This window comes from Odontomachus brunneus, unplaced genomic scaffold (assembly GCF_010583005.1).
Source record: "Odontomachus brunneus isolate Ranch 3 - 2012 unplaced genomic scaffold, Obru_v1 Obru_scaffold_126, whole genome shotgun sequence".
NCBI lineage: Eukaryota > Metazoa > Arthropoda > Insecta > Hymenoptera > Formicidae > Odontomachus > Odontomachus brunneus.
Genome location: NW_022639576.1, coordinates 401,988 through 421,202, shown reverse-complemented (window position 1 = coordinate 421,202; position 19,215 = coordinate 401,988). Strand labels below are relative to the sequence as shown.

The following is a 19,215-nucleotide window of genomic DNA, read 5'->3' as shown; positions in this document are numbered from 1 at the left end:
CAATGGAAAAGTTCTACTGTGTATGATATTTTTATGTTTCAAAGAATTTGCTTTTGACGGATTTGCAGTTAACAGCATTTTTGTCTTTTGCAAATAAATTCCTCACTGGCTTCGCTCCAAAATTCTACTCGACGGATAGAGTAGCATTTAATTGACCAATAAGAACAAAGATAACTAGGATTTCTTTATCATGATTGGTCAATTAAATTACTCTACCCACCGAGTAGATTTTGGAACTATCTAATCGAACGTAGTGTAAATCCGTCATAAACCTATCTTTTTAGCTACACCGTAGGACACTTTTTGCACTCGGAATGAAAGAAGTAACCTATAAATCACGCAATCTGAATAATTACTTTAATACAATAAAAAAGCTCGGATTAGATAAAACAACATATAAAAATGGCAGGAGGGAAGAATGTTCAAGCTGGATTTCAACCGGTAATATAACAATATGGAAAATGTTAGAAGTGTAAAATAACGTAGTTCTATGTTTATGCTCTGATCTTATACTTTCTAGGATTCGGATGTTCATATTACGTATGAAGACCAACAGAAAATAAATAAATTTGCAAGGCAAAATGCTAAATTGGAAGATTATAAGGAAGAACTAAAAGTTAAGCAGGTATCACGTATTTTGATTGAATGCACGTTCATTAAATTAACTATCTCATGACCATATTTGGTCATGTGAAGTTTTACTTTGTATACATAGATAACAATTATTATCTTGCAATTTGCAGAATGAATTAAAAAATCTGGAAGATGCTGCGGACGAATTAGCTCTTATGGATGATGACGTGAAGATACCATATTATATTGGAGAAGTGTTTGTTCATCAGGGACTTGATAAGACACAGGTAACAAAATATCATTAAGAATCATAAAAATTGTTGACATAACATATATTGAAAGCATTCAATATCTCAATAGAAAGAGTAAAAAAGCAATTGATCCAACTTTTAATTCCATACGATGTCACTGTATTTTATTATTTATTTATATCCATAGTTACTATCATTTATCAGCATTAGATATTTTATTCTTAGAACCATTTGGAGGATGCTAAGGACAAGAAAAAAGCAGAGATTGCCAGTCTGGAAAATAAATGCACAGACTTGAAGACTATCATGACCGAATTGAAAACTCAATTGTATGCAAAATTTGGTAGTCGTATAAATTTAGAAGCAGAAGAGGATTAACCTTTTCAATGTATGATGCATTTATGTTTATTTATTAATATCTGCATTTTTTATCATTTGCCAATACAATCCCATTTTTTAAAATATAATTCATAAACAAAACCATTTTGACTGTGTTTTATGTTATATAATTTTTCATAAAAAGTTCAAAATATCTTGTAATAAGCTACATCCGCAAATATTGCAGATATATGATGAATATGTAAGTGTTATTTATATGTTATGTTTAACAATGTATATATACAAGTAGTATATTATACAACTTGTATAATACAAGTGATGTTTGTATTATGTATCATGAATTATTTACACTATTCAATATATTAAAAATAAGTTCAAGAATTTTTTTAAACTACTAAATTCAGTCACAATTAATTAACTGAAAATGATCAGTGGAACTGAGCCTAAAGATTAAGTAACACAGGCTAAATATTGCATAGGATAGAAATGAAATTTGGATATTTGCCAATTTGCTCTCATTAGCAGTACAGAAGTGACTAAGAATGCATTCTTAGCTTTCAACTTATAATTCTTAATTCTGCTGTATTTTCTAGAGATAGAACTTTAAGTTTTTTTTCATAATAATAAAATATACATTATCTGCAGAATTGTTATTATTGTTATATTACTATAAGTAAAATACATATTACTAGTATAATTTTAATTGCATAATAGTGTATAATCTTGTAACTACAAACAAGATGTACAATGAATAATATTCTATATATAACTCATAATTAAAACTTCCAAGTGAACAATTTATTAATTTTTTTACATTGTACACTCACATTGCGATTAAAATATGAATAGATATTAAAATATGAATAGATATAATAAGATATAAAATCATAGAAAAGACAATTTTAAAATTTAGTCTGCTTCAGTTCTGGTCACTTATTCACATACAATGAAATGCTTAAATTCCTACACATAGTCTTTTTCCGCGTATCTTTCTCTCTCTCTCATTCTCTCTTATTTCGGCGTGCGGTAAATTTAGTTTCACCTACCAGCTTCAAAGTCCTCAGTAGATGTTCTACCATGGTATAGTTAGTTACTCTCTAAGGGTAAGTTTCAACAGCATACCTTATAAGACATAGTATTTACACACGTATACAAATATAAGTGAGTAAGTTTTTATAAAAGATTTATACGTGACTCGAAGGAAAAACAGAGTAAGTATTCATGAAAAATTTTTGAACACTGTTTATAAATGAAATCTGTGTTATACATTATACTTATAGTAATGGATGGTAAACCACGATATGTAGAGGAAAAGTTGTAGATTCTGTTTCGTGTTTTCAAAGCGCAACAACTCTGAAGAAGATTATTTATATGCGAAATGGAAATAGCAAAGGAACTCGTACTGAGTCTCAAGCAAAATAATAAGTCGCACGTTGGATATGGATTGCAAAAAGAAAGCGAAGCTCTTGTGGGACATATCTTACAGAACATGGTCAGATCCCAGATGCCATCGCTACATGCTGTAACGAAAAATGAAGAAGACTCTATTAGATATAGAGAAGAAGGTATGTGCATCTTCTTTTTAAACATCAACATGTAACATTGCTTTAATTTTGCTCAACGAATAAAATTCAGGTAATCAACACTTTGTAATGGGTGATGATCTGGAAGCTATTGAGTGTTACACCCTGAGCTTAGCGTATGCCGACAACGACGAACTCATGGCGTATGCACACGCAAATCGTTCTGCCGCTCTGTACAGGAAACAATTGTATAAGGAGTGTCTGATAGATATTGATGCAGCTTTGTGTCACGGATATCCAAAAGAAAAGCGAAGCAAGTTAAAGGAAAGGGGAGATAGAGCAATAGAAGAGATTAACAAGCAATTACAGACAGAGAATATCGAGGAGCAAGTTATGGATGAACCAAATAACGTTGAAAAATCTGCTATGAAACCAGGAAGCTCCGAGTACATCGTGGACGAGGCGAAAAAGATACTAGAAAAAGATCAAGTGATTAATGGTCAGGAGGAACGAGAGGTGATGTCTAATGAAAGTTACCTTTATCACGCAACGAAGATCCCTTCGCAGAAACCGAGGTACTTGCAGAACGACGACTTCTCCAAGCTGCCGTATGGTCCGAGCAAGGAAGTTCCTGCTGTCAGTGACGGCGTCGCGGTATCTTTCTCCGAAAGATACGGCAGACATTATGTAGCGACGCGGGACTTCAAGCCCGGCGACATAGTCTGTATCGAAGATCCATACGCACATGTTATTTATGAGGAGCGGTAAGATAGTAATTACATACTTATTCAACCTTTTATTCGTGTCTGTATGTATGTAAGCATGTATATATGTACTTTTCTCAACTGTTACAGGTATTACACACATTGTCACTATTGCTTGTCCAGAAGCTATAATTTGATACCGTGCTCCAAGTGTCCCATAGCTCAATATTGTTCTAAAAAATGCAGGAAATTGGCGTGGGCGATGTGTCATGAGACAGAATGTCCAATTTTAAAGCTGTTGACCAATTTGCTTAATGTCGATAAGGATAAAATAAGAATGATTTCTAAAATTATACGACTGCTGATTACAGTGACAGGAAATGGAAATAAGATCAAGGAGTTGCAACAGGATATGAAAATTGCAGAATCTAATCCAGGTACATACTTTCAATACGTGAGACTACTAATTGAATTACTATAGTGATAGATAACGACTCTTCAATTTTTCCTTGTAGACAGTAGAACGGCAGGATTTACTGATGCTGGAATACTAGATACTTTCAGTGCACGATCTGCTTTGAGTCTGGCAACTAATATGACTACAAGACCTCTCATCGGGATTAGCGCGTTTGCTTGTATCTCGGCTCTCGCAGTGATTCTTCTAGCTACGCAGACGAAATTCTTCCCGAAGAAATACGAAATGGACGATCTGAAGGACATCAGTGAATTCTCCGAGCTTAAATTCTGCGCCAGTATAATGTTTCGCGCCTGTGTAATAATGTCATGTAATTGCTTCTCAGTAAGTGAATATTTTCACTCTTAGAACTGCAAATGCTCCTTTTTAGAGTTTCTTTAGTCAGAATTGGGACAAAGCATGATGATTCTTGATTGATCCGTATCTTGTCCGCCATTTTCAGAGATGACGTGAGTAGAAATGAGAGAGAAGCTCTAGAACAGCTGAAATGACGCAACTTCTATCTCACTCACTCATTTACTTTCTCCCTTAAAATGGCGGATAGTGTCCTAACTCTGACTTGAGGAACTCTGCTTCTCTTGTTTATTATATATAAATTCATACAGGTGCAACAGGAGCCGGGGATCGTATCAGGCTCAGGTTTGTATGTAGCTCACAGTTTGTACAATCATTCTTGCGCGCCGAACACTTTTCGACACTTTGAGGGGCTCACCATGATTACGCGTGCATTGACACCTATACGTCCCGGCGATCAGATATTCACCAGCTATGGTGGTGTGTACGCGCATATGCCTAGATTTGAGAGAAAGCAAAAGATATTGCAGGACTACTTTTTCGACTGCGATTGCCCGGCGTGTGAGAATGACTGGCCGACGTACAATGAGATTCTACGAGGTCACATCGGATCTATCTCCAAAAACAAAAAACTTGTAGAAAAGCTGAGACCTTTCAGGGAGAGACTGCTCTTGAATATGTATGATATCGACGCGGTAAAGGCTGTTCTCGACATATTGCACGAAGAAGTTACAAAATATCCGTGTGAGGAAATGCTTCACGCGGAACAATATCTAAAGAGCTATTACTTGGGTAAATTTAAGTGAACATTACTATTGCGATGTTTTTTGCACTTAAAAACAGCTTTCGTATGTATACAGCTCTGCTTCATGCTAATGCTTCTCGCTTTGGCAATAGTATTTTGTTTATTATTCTTTTAGTCGATACTTTTAGCTTGATGTAAGCGTGCATGGCTTTGTTACCTTCTTTTAGCCAATAAAGTTACCTTTTGCAGCATTATTGATATTTGTACAAGGAATTGTCAACCTCCTGTTTTAGCAACATTTACTTGTTACTGCACACATAGAGCTTTTAATAATTAAAAATTAAAGGAAAATATATCTTTCGAATTTCAGATCCATAAACTTTCGGAGAATGCAATAATAATTGCAAATATATGTCCAATTTAATGATCGTTTGTAAGGATGTAAGTAAACAATATGTAAATGAGTAATAGTGTATCATAAATAAGATCTATCATAAATCAATCAATCGACGAGTTTTCTTGGTATATTTTAAATATATATTTAAAAGTTTTTGGATTTCGATTTTAATTTATTTTTTCTTTATTATATAGATATCTAGTTTGTTATTTAGGCAAATTTGATAATAATAAAATTACATATAGTGCAACGACAAGCAAGGAATACAATTTATAAATATGTATATATATATTGAGTAAAGCTATAAAGAATTTGAACATTACGTTAGAACTGGATATGCAGGCTTATAAGATTGACTTATTAATATCATTTCAAGTTACGCGCTTAAATAAGCACAGGTCTGTCCATCAGATGGCGTTTGGCAACGTATAGTCTACTGAAAACCATAATAGCAGGAGTTTATTCCCAATGTCATTATTTACGTTCGACAAATAAGAAACGCATAATAATGATACCAGAATGAGCCTGTACTTTCTTTCTAATAACTTTTTCAGCGCCAAGATGCGCTCCAGGGGTCGTACTCGAACGTTAAGTACGCTTCCCTGATTGTCAGGTTGACAATTTTATCCGGGATGTTTGTATAAGAGAAACGGAATTTGGAATAAAAATGATGTAGCATTCATACGAACGTTAAGAATACGGCTTTAATATCATCGTAGTTCTGTGAGAGAAGTTTGTAAAAGTTTGTGCTGCCCTCGCGCGTACCGCCTCGGGATTACGATGCCGTTAAAAGGAACGAACCTAGATTGGTTGACTTAGGTTAGGCTAGGACTAAGGTTGAAGTAGATAGATGGTTAGGGTTAGGTTAGGTTAGATCGGGTGGTGGGTGGCGCATCGAAAGGAGCGTCTTTGGTCGCGATCGTAGACAGTCGAGCAAGTGTAAATTCGCGGCTGCCGCTCGCGGTTGTGCTCGCGGCGTGATGCGGAACGCAAACGGGGAGTCGCATCGATCGCATCGCCGCGCGGCGTTTCCTCCGTTCGTTCCCGAGCTACTGTCTCGCCGCGTATGAACGACGCCTCCAGCGTCAACGTCACGTCACGTCGCGTCACGTCGCGTCGCGTCGTTCGCGGTCGTACGAGTAACCTCCGCGCGCGAAGGCAAATGGAGACGAACATGGCTCGGCCGATCGTGTGGTTTTCTTTGGCACGGTGAAATCTCTGGTTGATTGTTCCGGAGGTTCTCGAGCTAAGGAGCGCCGACGACGACGACGACGACGACGACGACGACGGCGGCGGCGGCGGCCCCGCACGAGTGAGTAAAGCTCTCGTCGCGAATCGACCGTTCTAAAATGGAGCGCCACGCACTCTCCTCTCCTCGTCATTGCGAGTGCGTGGCCCTGTTTGTAATGTGGCGTCGCGCCACACCGCGCCGGCGGCCCATCCTTTTCCCGAGTTTTACCCTCGTCCGAGCGTGCGCGACGAGGAGGAGGAGGAGGAGGAGAAGCTGGGCGTGCGGCTGGGAGAAAGACCGTTCGTGACATAATAGCTCCGTTATTTCCCCCGTGCCGAGATTTAGTCCACACAGTAGCGAACGAGCGAGCGAAAAGGGTAGAAGGAGAGGCAGACGAGGAGAAACAGAGAGAGAAAAAGAGAGAGAGAGAGAGAGATCGAGCGAACAGAAGGGGTAGGGGTGAGGAGGGCGGGGGGGAAAGTTGCGGAAGCCCAGCTGTTCGCAGCCTTCGCAGCTTTGCCGGTGCGCAAAGGTTCGATATCACCCCCCGCGTCGTACGTCGCGTTGCTTTCGTGATGTAAATATACGCGTTGTACGCCGCGAGAGAGCCGCGCGCACGCGAGTCCGCTGCTTCGCTACGTTGCGGTTTCGCGTGTATCGGAGTCATCGCCAGCACGTAATCCGGGGCATATGGCTGACGACTTTTCCAACGCGATCGAGAGAAGAGATTCGCCCCCTTAATCTTAAGATATTAAAAGCCCTAACCGTGCTAACCGCGCGCTCCGGGTTATTGGCACTTCCGCGCGCACAGTCGGGAGCGCACAACAGGCTCGCCTGTATATGCGCCGAGTGCGCGACGATTCTACACGTCCTGCCGTTTTCCGATTGATCGCTCAGTTTCGCGGGGACGGATCGACCGATAATCACGTTTAAATATCCTAAAATATCCGCGCCGCCGAGAACGTCTCTCGCGTGAACGTCGCTCGTCGCGACAGTCGACGCGAATGCGAGATGAAGCGTGAAAACGTCGCATCTATCACTATATACATACATACGTACACACAACGGGAGGAATTAAAATACGATTGAAATAACGGGGCTTCTTTTTTCTCATTGTGCGCAATATCCGCCGACGAAACAACTTCCGCGGAGACCGCAGAGTTACAAGTTTTTACGCGCTTGATTTTTATTTTCGTCGGTGTGCTGAATACCGTCCCACAGTCGACGCGCGACACACAGCGCGTCTGGTAAACCGACGAGAAAAAAGGGCCCGCAACCGGATCTGTCCTCTGTCGTTGGCGAAAAACAGATGTTCTCCTCGTGATACAACGAGAATCGCGGATGTGTACCTGCCGCAGGCCTGCCGAGACGAACGATTCGCGCGTCGAGTGATATCGCTTCATTTTCTCGTAGATTCTCTTGATCTCTTTTTTTTTTTTCATCCGTTGGTCTGTTCTTTTCAGTCGCACAATAAGTTAAAGTGAGATAAAATATATTTGTCTCACTCATTGCGGCAGTACAGCTGAAAAGAACAGACCTAGTGTGTACGAGTAACAATTTCGCTATCATCTGGAGCCGCTGCTTTGAGAATATCCACGGCCGTGAAGTAATGAGCCGCGAACGATCGCTCGCTCGCTCGCCGGGGAGACGCGAATAAAACGATTTTCACATCGGTGTGGTCCCTTTCGCGATATCTGTTTAGTCGAGCGTGCCTGGAGCGGATAAAAAATTATGATGCAGGACGCGCGTATTGCCTGTGCAGAGAAACCGTGCGAGAGAGAGGAAGGATGATTCGATCGAGAGGGAAGTGAAGATTTGCCGTCACCCTGGCGCGCGACAAATCGGGTCAAAGGCCCGGATCCTCGTCCTCCTCGTCCTCGTCCACGGAGCGGCTGCAAAAGATGCCCGGACCGTCGACGCAAGACAGACCCCGTGCTCATCGACTCACCGACATCGAGCCGCAAACGGCGAAGGTTAGATAGTTTCGAAATGACAGAGCGTGTAACTCGGCGGTACATCGACGTGTAACTTCAGAGTACATCAAAATAGACAGATCACATAAGTACGGTGCGCGGTTTTTGGATTTGTTGACGGGAAGTCTTCGGGGCGAGCGACGCCTCGCAGTCGATGCTTCGAAGGCGTAGACGACCGATCGTATGCAGCAAGCTAAACGGCGGTGACCCAATTTTATCCCGCTACTGTGGATCCGTACGCGACGTGGATTCGACACGATTCTCATCGGCGCGATACACGCTTGATGCTGTACGGAAAAGAGAAAAAGAGATTTCAGTTTATGCAATTCAATTGAAACCAAACGATAGCTCGACGACGAGAAACGGTGTCTCTATCGCCGCGGCCGGAAACGTACGAAAATTCGGCTGCTTTAAAATCTGGTCGAGACGATTGACGACAATCGGCCGATTAGAAATCTTTTTGAGAATTTGTCTCATTTCTCATTCGTGCTTCTGTGTGGTCTCCAGATAAACAGGGAACTGATCACAATTGTTTCCGTTTCCTGTATAGAACGCGCGCTTTTGAAGGAAATATCTCAGCGATAAGGTAAAAATTTCCGGCCATATAACAGACAGAAACTCGAATATAGAAATGAGGCAAGTTCTCAAAAAGATTTCTAATCAATCGTCTCAACGAGATTTTAAAACAACCGAATTTTCGACAACCTAATTTTGGACATTCTTATTATTTTAGTCTTAAATACATAAATATATAAATTTTCAACATGGAATATATTATATTTCTTTTTTTGACGTTGAACGTTTAAATATTCGTACATGAACAAAAGAAGATATGGTGCGCCATATCCAGAGATATTTGAAAAGATCTTTGATCTTTGTGCATTCTAGCATCCTAGTTATTTTTTTTTTTTTTATGCGATAGCAATATTTATGTGTGTTGATACGACTTGGTTACCTCTTGGTACTTCACTACGTCAATGTAATCGTGCGTGAAATGGTTGTGGCAACCAGAATCGGCCGGGGTGACATTTACCGTAGAAACACTCTGATCAAAGCAACCAAATAACTATAACTCAGCAATTGTATTCTGTGGTTGCAGCAATTACATTAATAGTTGTTCCACTATCGAATCTGATCGACACAACTTATGTATGGCCAACTATACTATTTTTTCTGTGTATTTAAAAACTAAAATATTAAAAATGTCCAGGATTGGATACGTGTCCGAGCATTGGTACTTTTGCTTTACTTCTACGTTGCAAGTCAGATTCTCAGACCGTTTCACAATTACGCGATTTACCTGTAACTACCGAGATCAATGACCTATTTCTGTCAGAACGGTCAGTATGATAGAGAATTTTCCGAGAAAATGCGAGGGAAGAAATGTTTATTTCCTTTAGTTGTATTCAATGTCAATTAAAAATATAAACCCAACCGATTTGTGCAATTTTTTATAATTTTTACATGGAATTATACAAACTTTCGTAATTTTGACTGCTTTCGTAATTGTGGTGTTGAGTTGCGCACAGCAAGTGAATTGTAACTTTGAAGTTACAATTCAGTGGATTAATTATCGGCTCGATCCTCCTCTTACTTGCCAACAAAGTGCTTATCTTGTTGAACAAACTTGCAGGGCCTGGGATGTAATCGAGCGGACGATTTCAGTACACCTGTTAGTTCTGGCAGCAACATGAGTAGCATCGCGCGCTTTCCCAAACTCGACGAGTGCGCCCATTTTCACTACGAGCACGTCGAGCTCGGTACTCTGGAGGTACGTTAGTGAAAAGGTACGAAATGCGCGATGGAGGTGGTCGAGGTACACCGACTCTGTTTCTCAGGTATCCGTCAACGACGGTTCCAACGACTCTGACAGTTACGCCGTTAGAATAACGTCCGGAGACGCTTGCTGGACGCTGCAGAGATCCTACGACAATTTCGTCATGTTCGACAAACAACTGCATCGCTGCATATTCGATAGAAAATTCTCCTCCCTAACGAAGCTTCCAGATATACGGCCAAAAAACGCCTGTGATATACTGAAGGATTACCTGAGCCGATTCTCGCAGCTGAATCACGAGGGCCTGAACTGCGGCCCGGTGTTGAATTGGTTGCAACTCGACAACAGAGGCAGGAGAATCCTCGTCCCGGAATCGGACTCCTGCCCAATAAATACTCCAGCCGTTGCCGCGGCGTACGCCGTAAGACCTTACACCGCTCAAGCGCAGGATGAAATTTCCTTCCAGGTAATCCTTCATACACACTCTTTGCGCTCCGCCAAGTCGCGAGTGGGCTATTAAACGGGACTTGCGGTAACGCGAAATGATCTGTCAAACGCAGGTAGGCGACATGATATCCGTCATAGACATGCCCCCTCCGGGGGAGAGCACATGGTGGCGTGGCAAGCACGGATTCGCGGTTGGATTTTTTCCAGCCGAATGCGTCGCCGTGATCGGCGACAAGGTGCCGCGTCATCTGACGGTCTCGACAACGGTCAGATCGAGATTACCGGTGAAGCCCGTGTTGCGAAAGCACGGCAAGCTAATCGCATTCTTTAGATCCTTCATACTGAATCGGCCCTCCAGAAGGAGGTTGAAGCAATCGGGCATATTGCGAGAGCGTGTGTTTGGCTGCGATTTGGGAGAACACCTGCTAAATTCTGGTCAAGATGGTAAACCTCTTTCATTTATTTATTCACGCAATATACCGATGTGTTGTGTATATGTGAATTGTCAGCGACTTTAGCTACAAAGAGAACATTACGAAGAGAAAGAAGAAACGTCGCTCGTTTTGCAGTGCCGACCGTTTTGACGTGCTGCGCGGAATTCATAGAGAAGCACGGTCTAGTCGATGGTATATACCGCCTTAGCGGCGTAACGTCCAACATTCAGAAACTGCGAAACGCCTTCGATGAGGATCGAGTCCCGGCGTTGCATTCCGACGAGAGTATTCTGCAGGATATACACTCCGTGGCGTCACTATTGAAGATGTACTTCAGAGAGCTGCCCAACCCGTTGTGCACGTACCAGCTTTACTCGACCTTTGTCAGTGCGGTTCAAGCTGGCACCGACGCCGAAAGATTGAGACGTATGAGAGACGCGGTTAGAAAGTTACCACCACCTCATTATAGGTAGGACGATTTTTCTACCTAATCGTTCACCCCATTTTGTTGAACTGATTCGTTGAACTAACGGTTTTTAAACCTCTTTCCTTCGATGTGCAGGACACTAGAATATCTGATGCGTCATCTGGTGAGGGTAGCCGCACGCGGCACGGAAACAGGTATGACTCCGCGCAACGTGGCCATCGTCTGGGCACCGAACCTCCTGAGATGCAAGGAGCTGGAAGTAGGTGGTGTAGCGGCGTTACAAGGTGTCGGAGTGCAAGCTGTCGTGACGGAATTTCTAGTCTGCTACGCTGAGCTCATATTCGGGGATGGCCCGGTCGGTAGACCAAAGTCTCTGGCGATCACCACATCCGCGCGACTGCTCACACTGGAGGAGGCGCGCAACAGAAGCCTCCGGGGTGAGCCCGATTACATAGAAGTGGGAGCAGGTCCAGCTGGGTTACCACTGCGCTATCATACGGTCATCGAGCTGCCGCGCAAGAGAAACGGCTCGAAACGATCGCCTTCGCTAAATTGGCGGGCGTTATTCGGCAGAGGTGCTTTGGGCGCCATGGGCAAGACCAGACAGATCGGCACGCCGCCGCAAGCGGAAACGGTACCGAGCTCTTTGAACTCCCTGCGGCGGCTGAGACCCGTCAAAAGCGCCGACAGTTTGGACGGCGAGGACAGCTTGGGTCCGCTCTTGGGACCGCCACCTACGAGAACTTGCGGTCACAGTAGATCCGTCTCGCACGACTCTTACTTTGATCACTTGGCAGACGCCCCTAGTGCACCATCGCCGCTGGATCTCTCGGAGATACAGCTCAATTTCGATTTGGAAGAACGAGAAATGAGGATGTTCTCGGAGGAGGAAGGCGGCGGTGTAGCGTCGGTGGAAGCATCGCCGCGTCGACAGAGGACTGACGGAAGTCAGTGCACTGCCGTTACTGGCGGCTCTAAGAGGAAACGATCTCGTTTAGAGGAAAGACTGCACTGCGATGTCGAGCTGCGTTTCATAGACAGCCAAAGTCCAGATCAGGTGATTAATGTAGTGACGTTGTGAACAATTTTTCACACTATCCTCTGTATAGCTGTATCTAAAGAGTCATTGAATCTTTCAGGTTATGGTAGCAACAAGCGCGGACATTCACAGCATCGACACGCCATCTCCGTTACCAACGCCGGGTTATTTACCGTTATTGTCAGAAGCCTCTACCCCGCTTACGCCCGCCACGTTGCAAACCACGTCTCACTCCCCTTCGCCGGTACCGGCTAACAGTCCCAGAATAAGCTTCCGAAGTTTCACTTTGCCGTTGGAGATCGACGACGAACGCAGTAGTAGCAGCGCGAACAAATTAACGGAGACCAGCGCGTCTTCTGAAAAGTCACCAGAGCCCGTTAATCATAGATTATCTATCAATTTGGAGGAACGGGACAGAGGAATAGAATCCTCCGAGGGAATTCCAGCGTATGACGGATGCATGGAGAAGTTGCACGATAGAAAACGCACGATAACTAATTCGCTCTCGGACGCTAAGAGTCAGGCCGGGAGTCGATTGAGCACGGTATTCAACGGCGCGGATGCGCCGTGCGACAACAGATTATCCGCCGCCTGCAGAGAAACGTCCGAGTCCAGCGGAATTGTTCGCAAAGACGCGATGGACGGATTGTCCAAGTCGCACGACGGCGGGGAGACCGCAAGCGATGTGAAGAAACGCGACGAACCCACCGATTCGCAGAACAATCTCAACGCAGTACGGGAAGCTAATTTGCCGAGATTGCCGTTGTCCAATACGACCGATCTCGACTCTCCGATGTCGTGCGAGCAGACGCTCCAGGAGCTGCAAGAGTCCGGCTTTGTAATTTGCGATAGCACCGACAAAGTGTTCACCAATACGGAAACGCCGCGCCTGATCGGTAACACCAATGATTCCGGGGAGTGGGTGATCATAGGAAGAACAGCGGGCTCCCTGACAACGCCGATTAGCGAGCCGACTAGTCCCAACAATTCTTTCCTGGAGAGCAATCCAACTATAGCCATTGCGACGCAGTTACGTCCGACGTCGGATAATGTTTCCGAAGCGTCCTTGGATCTCGCGTTGACTTCCACCGTGGATGCCTTCCGCCTCGGCAAGTCCGTGGAAAATCGCGTGTCGCAGCAGGAGAGCGAGGAAATGATACTCGATGTCGCAGACACGAAGGAATCCGCGAGTCGCGAACACGAGAATCAGAAAGGGGCCGATCGCACAGGCTTTGATCTTGAGAACGAGAGTAACCTCGTGGATGATCTTGAAAATGAGTCCCACGCCCGACTGCATGATCGCGAGAACGGCAACCGATACTCGTGCGACACGACGAGCGCGGATATCAATTCGAGTCAAGAGGCTAATAATCTCACGAGAGAACAGCAGATTCGTGCGTGCTACGCTGAAGCGGATAACGCAAACGTGTTCGGCAGAAATCAGAACGAAGCACGCGAGACGAAAGAGGTATTCAGGGAGACTTTCGAGAGCTATCATCGTCTGTCGCGAGACACGAGCGTACGGCGGGTGAATCACTCGAGATTATCCGGTAAAACTGAAGAAGACAAGGAGACGAATCGTGTAACACGGGACGACCGCGACAACAACGAGCGTTGTTCGAACGGCCTGTCGGAAAAGTGCCAAAGTTTCGGATACAACAGTTCGCAGAAAGCACAGCAGACTGATTCGCAGCAGCAGCAGCGCAAGTGCACCCCTTCCAAACGTAGCGACACAAACGATAGTCACAAATGCGTAAATATACAAGCCGGTCAGATGGCGAGTAACGTCGAGGTGAGAATACCTTCGGAGAACGCGGCCGAGCCTTGCGAGGTCGCTCACGTGCCGGAGGGAGCGTCCGAGACAATGGAGCGGACAATAGACGCCTCGAGTACGTTTTCGAACGTCTCGTCGCCGAGCGCCGACGACGAGACGATCGTTTTACGGGACACCGCGACCATCCTGCAGGAATTGGCCTTGCAGAGATTATCCGGCGGCGCTGTAGCGGATCTGTCGTCCAGACGTAGATACGAAAACGAAACGAGCAGAGATCGGCGAAGCTTCGATTCGGAGATCGGTCGGGAGATCGTCCGGGAGAGAAAGATCAGGCAGGAGTTGGACTGCGCAAGAGGCAAGTCCGAGGAGCCGTCGCAACATTTGCCGCCTTGTTTGCGAGCGCGCCACGCGAGATCAACTCGCGCGGCGCTTAGTCGCTCCTTAGACGAGGCCAAGTTCAATCGTATGACGGGCGAGATTGCATTATCGGTGAAGCAAACATCGTCCGAGGACGCGCAGCACTGCTCCACGCCTAACGTCGGCAGCGGTTCCGGCGCATGCTCCAACATCTCTGAAAAGATTCAGCTGAAGAATCTCGGTGGCCTAGACTTGGGAGACCCGCAGTGTAGAGAAAGAATCGAAAAGTACAAAGAGGAGAGGAGGACGTTCTTGAGGGACAAGTATCGATCGGAGAGCTTTCGCGGAATTTCATCCAGAACGGAGGACGACGGCGAACAAGCGTTGTTAAACAGGTTGAAACAGAGAGCTTCGAGACCCTCTCTTCATTGATCGAGTCTGGTCCTCCTCTTAAGTTTAATCTCGACAGTAGTAGTATAAATAAGAGCCGCAGCAGTTGATGCGTAATCGGTGATGACTAGTGTCTAGTATACGTTTTTAGAGAAAGTGCAAATTATAGAGTTGTCGAATTTCATCGACCGACCAAATTCCGCAATCTTTTTCCTCTAACGCAACGTTATTCTTCTCTCGTTTCGGAAATAGTAGAACGATCAGATAGAATGAAGTATCGTACGGAAGTATGGATACGAGTGTATGTATGTCTGTATGTGTGTGTGTTTGTGCGCGCACGTGTGTTTCCGAATGAAAGTAAGAGAATACGCTATTTTAAATCACGCTTCGTATATTTTTTATTGAATTTGCATTATATCGCAGATGCGCGCTAACTTATCGGCTTATTTGTACTACTTACATGACTGCTATCGCATTATAGATGACGTACTATTTATGTAATTCTCCATCAAACGCTTTTACTTGATCCACTAAACTGCTTGCGTCTCATCGGTGCCACCGCAAATCGATTTGTAAATGATATGTGAAAGTGGATTACGACGAGGATGGTAGAATAAGTTACTCGGTCCATGACTCATCTTCGTCTCGCCTATCGCCATCATTAACTAGCTTGAATTGTATGAACGTTTATAAAACTCGTTATTAATTTATTAATGACTTGAAAAAAGATATTCATTTTTATTACTGTTATAAGCTTTAATAACAAATTTTTGTAATTATTACTATTATTATTATTATATATATATTATTATTATTCTTTGATTTTTATATTCATTCGAATTATTTGTATTGTTACGCTAGTGAATGAAAAGTAATTGAAGTGCTTTGAATGTATTAAAGTCATGAGAAAGTTTGCGAAATAATTGAGGCTCGCGTGAGAAAATTGATAAGTTGTAAGATATTTGAGAAGTTGATATATTTTATTTTCATATAGGCATACGGTTCGTTATCAAGTACGTTTCTTCATTAGGCGAGTTTCACAGTTGCCGCTTGTGAAATTATTTTTTCATACAACTCGAGTTTTTCCATGAGGATATTCTCATTTTTTGTTCTGCAAAATATACGTTTGTACGTGCTTCCTGTGTTCCTTCGCTCCACGTTCGCATTCGGCGACACGTGTATTTTTTTAATTTTACAACTACATAAACATTGCATCTTATCCGAATTCCTACAATTATGCTTGAGGAAAAATAATCCGATGCATATTTCAATCTTGATCTAACAACCTTGGACATTGAATATTAGAAAGTTCCAACGAATTTGTTTATAATTATTAAGCTTACCGTTTTTTTACTCGTGCATCAACGTTATTGTCTCGTTATAGACTGGTTCGTAACAACACTTATGGATATAGATGTCCTTTGAAAAGAGAGAGAGAGAGAGAGAGAGAGAGAGAGAGAGAGAGAGAGAGAGAGAGAGAGAGAGACACCGATTCTTTCGAGTAGTTTACATGTGTAACATATTAATTTCTATGACAATGCGCTTATCGATGATGAAAGCTCGCTTGAAATCAAGATTACTATCTGAACAAAGCGGTCTCCTTAAAAACCGAGCGATTAGAGCGCCGTTGGCCTCGCGTATTAATATATAAGTTTCCATTATTACGGACTAAGCGGTAGTTCTGTTTAGCTACCTCACCTCACTTCACCTCATTACACCTCACCTTACCGCTAATTACGGACGAAATTGTATGCCAATTAAGATTTAGTTGCGTCAATAGTTTAATTTATTTTCGAGCGAGTTCTCAATCGCTCGCCCGGCAAAGAGAAAGAAATGTTGTTTTCACGGGCAGAGAAATTCTTTTTTTCCGCAAAGACACAATAAGATGAATCGCTATTCCTTTTCCTTTGGGCGCGGTTTCGAGGACCGTTTAATAAGACTGTGGCACAGTTATCGAGTTATGATTTTAACTGTGCTCACGTCGTTGCGTTTCGCATGTAGACGCAACGAGCGAGCAAACCACATATCCTAATCCAATACTCCACAGACAGAGAAAGAGACAGACAGAGAGAGAGAGAGAGAGAGAGAGAGAGAAACAGAGAAAGATAGAGACAGGCAGAGAGCCATGTACGCGGAAACGTGCGTTTTGATCTCTCGCGAATCGAAGCATTTAATCGGATGAATGACGAAATTATCGTTTGCGCAATCACATTAAGGATCTCCGCACAAGAACGTCTGTAACACTTCAAGTTGCGTCAAGTGCTGACCGCAAACTGAAGTCTGTACGTAACAGTAAACTTAGGTCAACGCACAAAGACAATCTTGTAACGTAACAAAAGTTTGATTACGTGTGATCAAGCGTCTCGTTAATCGTGAAGGTTAGTGTGAAGTATATATCAAGTATTTTATAATGCAAAGAAGATTGGAAGAGAAGCATTTAATTTAATAAATTAATATCTTATCGGAATTTTTCCTCATTCTATGGTATGCCGTTTGTTTATTCATTTAGTCAATACAATGACTAAATTTAAAAAACGTTATAACATAGAAAAAATAATATAAAAATTTTGATAAGATATTTGTTAATTGTCTCTACTGTTTGTTTTTTATTACGAAATATTTGATATATTTATATCTCATACATGTGCCTGTGTCACGCAAAACCAAGCTTTTGTTGCGTTATGATTGTGTGCATTGATTCAAATTCACCGTCACCCACGAACTTCAATTTGTGATTGGAGCGTAACTTGAAGCGTCACGGACGTTTCTGTGCAGAGACCGTTTCAGTTGTAGCTTCTTTCCTTGACAACGTACGCGACAGTAGGTTTGGTTTCGAGCGAATCTCTAGTTTCTCAACGAAATCGCTCACTTTGCGCGCAGCGACTAATCACGCCCATTATTAATCATCACCGAGATCCCGGACGAGCCGTGCGATACCGCGCGAGAGTCTCCCCTGACGAAGAAGTCGTCGCAATCCCTTGCTCGCGGCTCGATCGTGTCTCTGTCGCCATCGAGGCCTGAAGATCTGTAAGCAGCGTGCACGCACACATAGCGCACTTACTGACGATTAATGAACGATTAATGACGAAATACTTAGAGATTCAATAGTTGCTTCCCTGACTACTCTTATCCCGGCGATAGCGATGGCCTAATTAGGAAGAGAAGGTATCTAGACGAGAAAACGCCTAAAGAACGAACCCCTCTCCACCTCGTTCCCTTCTCCCTTTCCCCGCCTCCGCCCCCCTCGCCGTTTACAAATGAGGTACCTAATTATATTTGTGCACAATACGACGCGCAATAATGATACATCGATCGAGCGATGTGTATTTTTAATAAGTTGAGGATTCATGCGATTCCGCGCAATAGTTGTAGTAGACTATCCTTAGAGACCTTCGGCCGAGAACACGAAACGACAATTATAAGTCGCGTAGAAGAAGTAATGTTGTGTGTAAAACGATACAAAGACTAATTCTGTAATATTCAAAGGCTAATAGTAATCTTGTTTTTGAGTGTAGGAGGCTCTCACCGCCTTATCTATGGCCGGGCGCATTTTCGCCCATCCTCCCTTCTCCCTCGCCCCATCCGCGTCTCTTCCTCCTCCTGCTCCCTTAGTTATAATCGCATTTAGTAATAATTGTTTCCGTTATATGAGAGACTACTCTCTGTTTGTCGATTACAATTATAATATATACAAGTTGTACGTAAAAAAATAAATATAAATGCTGTAAACACACCGAAAGGATATTCTCCCTGCGGTTCTTCGCGTCGCGCTATTCACGCAGCGTTTTAAACCTATATTAGGCGATTTTTGGCGATCGTTTGGTACATGTACCAGGTTATTATTGGCCAAGTTTACATCAAACATTTTATATATGTATTAAATATTCATACAATACAAATATCCAAAATATCTTCCAGAGATATCCAGATATCTCTGCGACGTCTCTAAAATCGTATTTTGGACATTATACTGTACAGATATTTAGTACATATATTAAATGTTTCATGTAAATTAGGCCAATGACAATCAGGTACATGTACCAAACGATCACCAAAAATCGCCTA

General features: G+C 43.2%; 3 protein-coding genes across 11 annotated transcripts; all 3 read left to right on the top strand.

The window, feature by feature from the left end:
- The first annotated feature begins 284 nt into the window (after positions 1 to 284).
- LOC116849767 (prefoldin subunit 4) lies at positions 285 to 1,307 on the top strand. Its single transcript, XM_032827254.1, has 4 exons — positions 285 to 441; positions 521 to 625; positions 744 to 860; positions 1,050 to 1,307. The coding sequence occupies exons 1-4, from the start codon at positions 403 to 405 to the stop codon at positions 1,200 to 1,202; spliced, it is 414 nt and encodes a 137-aa protein (XP_032683145.1). The 5' UTR covers positions 285 to 402; the 3' UTR covers positions 1,203 to 1,307.
- Positions 1,308 to 1,950: 643 nt separating this feature from the next.
- On the top strand, positions 1,951 to 5,454 carry LOC116849763 (SET and MYND domain-containing protein 4-like). Of its 5 annotated transcripts, XM_032827251.1 has the most exons (7): positions 1,951 to 2,266; positions 2,507 to 2,728; positions 2,799 to 3,450; positions 3,541 to 3,827; positions 3,906 to 4,189; positions 4,471 to 4,951; positions 5,275 to 5,454. In XM_032827251.1, exons 2-7 carry the CDS (start codon positions 2,542 to 2,544, stop codon positions 5,280 to 5,282), a joined length of 1,899 nt encoding a protein of 632 aa, XP_032683142.1. In that variant the 5' UTR covers positions 1,951 to 2,266; positions 2,507 to 2,541; the 3' UTR covers positions 5,283 to 5,454. The 5 variants fall into 5 exon arrangements, with proteins under 5 accessions (XP_032683142.1, XP_032683138.1, XP_032683141.1 ...); XM_032827247.1 differs by lacking the exon at positions 5,275 to 5,454 and having other exon boundaries at positions 4,471 to 5,158; XM_032827250.1 differs by lacking the exon at positions 5,275 to 5,454 and having other exon boundaries at positions 2,485 to 2,728; positions 4,471 to 5,158.
- A 694-nt stretch (positions 5,455 to 6,148) lies between these two features.
- LOC116849762 (rho GTPase-activating protein 32) lies at positions 6,149 to 18,883 on the top strand. Of its 5 annotated transcripts, none has more exons than XM_032827241.1 (8): positions 6,149 to 6,613; positions 8,295 to 8,505; positions 10,139 to 10,276; positions 10,344 to 10,748; positions 10,843 to 11,173; positions 11,299 to 11,632; positions 11,726 to 12,647; positions 12,730 to 18,883. In XM_032827241.1, exons 2-8 carry the CDS (start codon positions 8,434 to 8,436, stop codon positions 15,190 to 15,192), a joined length of 4,665 nt encoding a protein of 1,554 aa, XP_032683132.1. In that variant the 5' UTR covers positions 6,149 to 6,613; positions 8,295 to 8,433; the 3' UTR covers positions 15,193 to 18,883. The 5 variants fall into 5 exon arrangements, with proteins under 5 accessions (XP_032683132.1, XP_032683134.1, XP_032683135.1 ...); XM_032827243.1 differs by having other exon boundaries at positions 8,273 to 8,505; XM_032827244.1 differs by lacking the exon at positions 6,149 to 6,613 and adding an exon at positions 7,789 to 7,941.
- Positions 18,884 to 19,215: the final 332 nt, after the last annotated feature.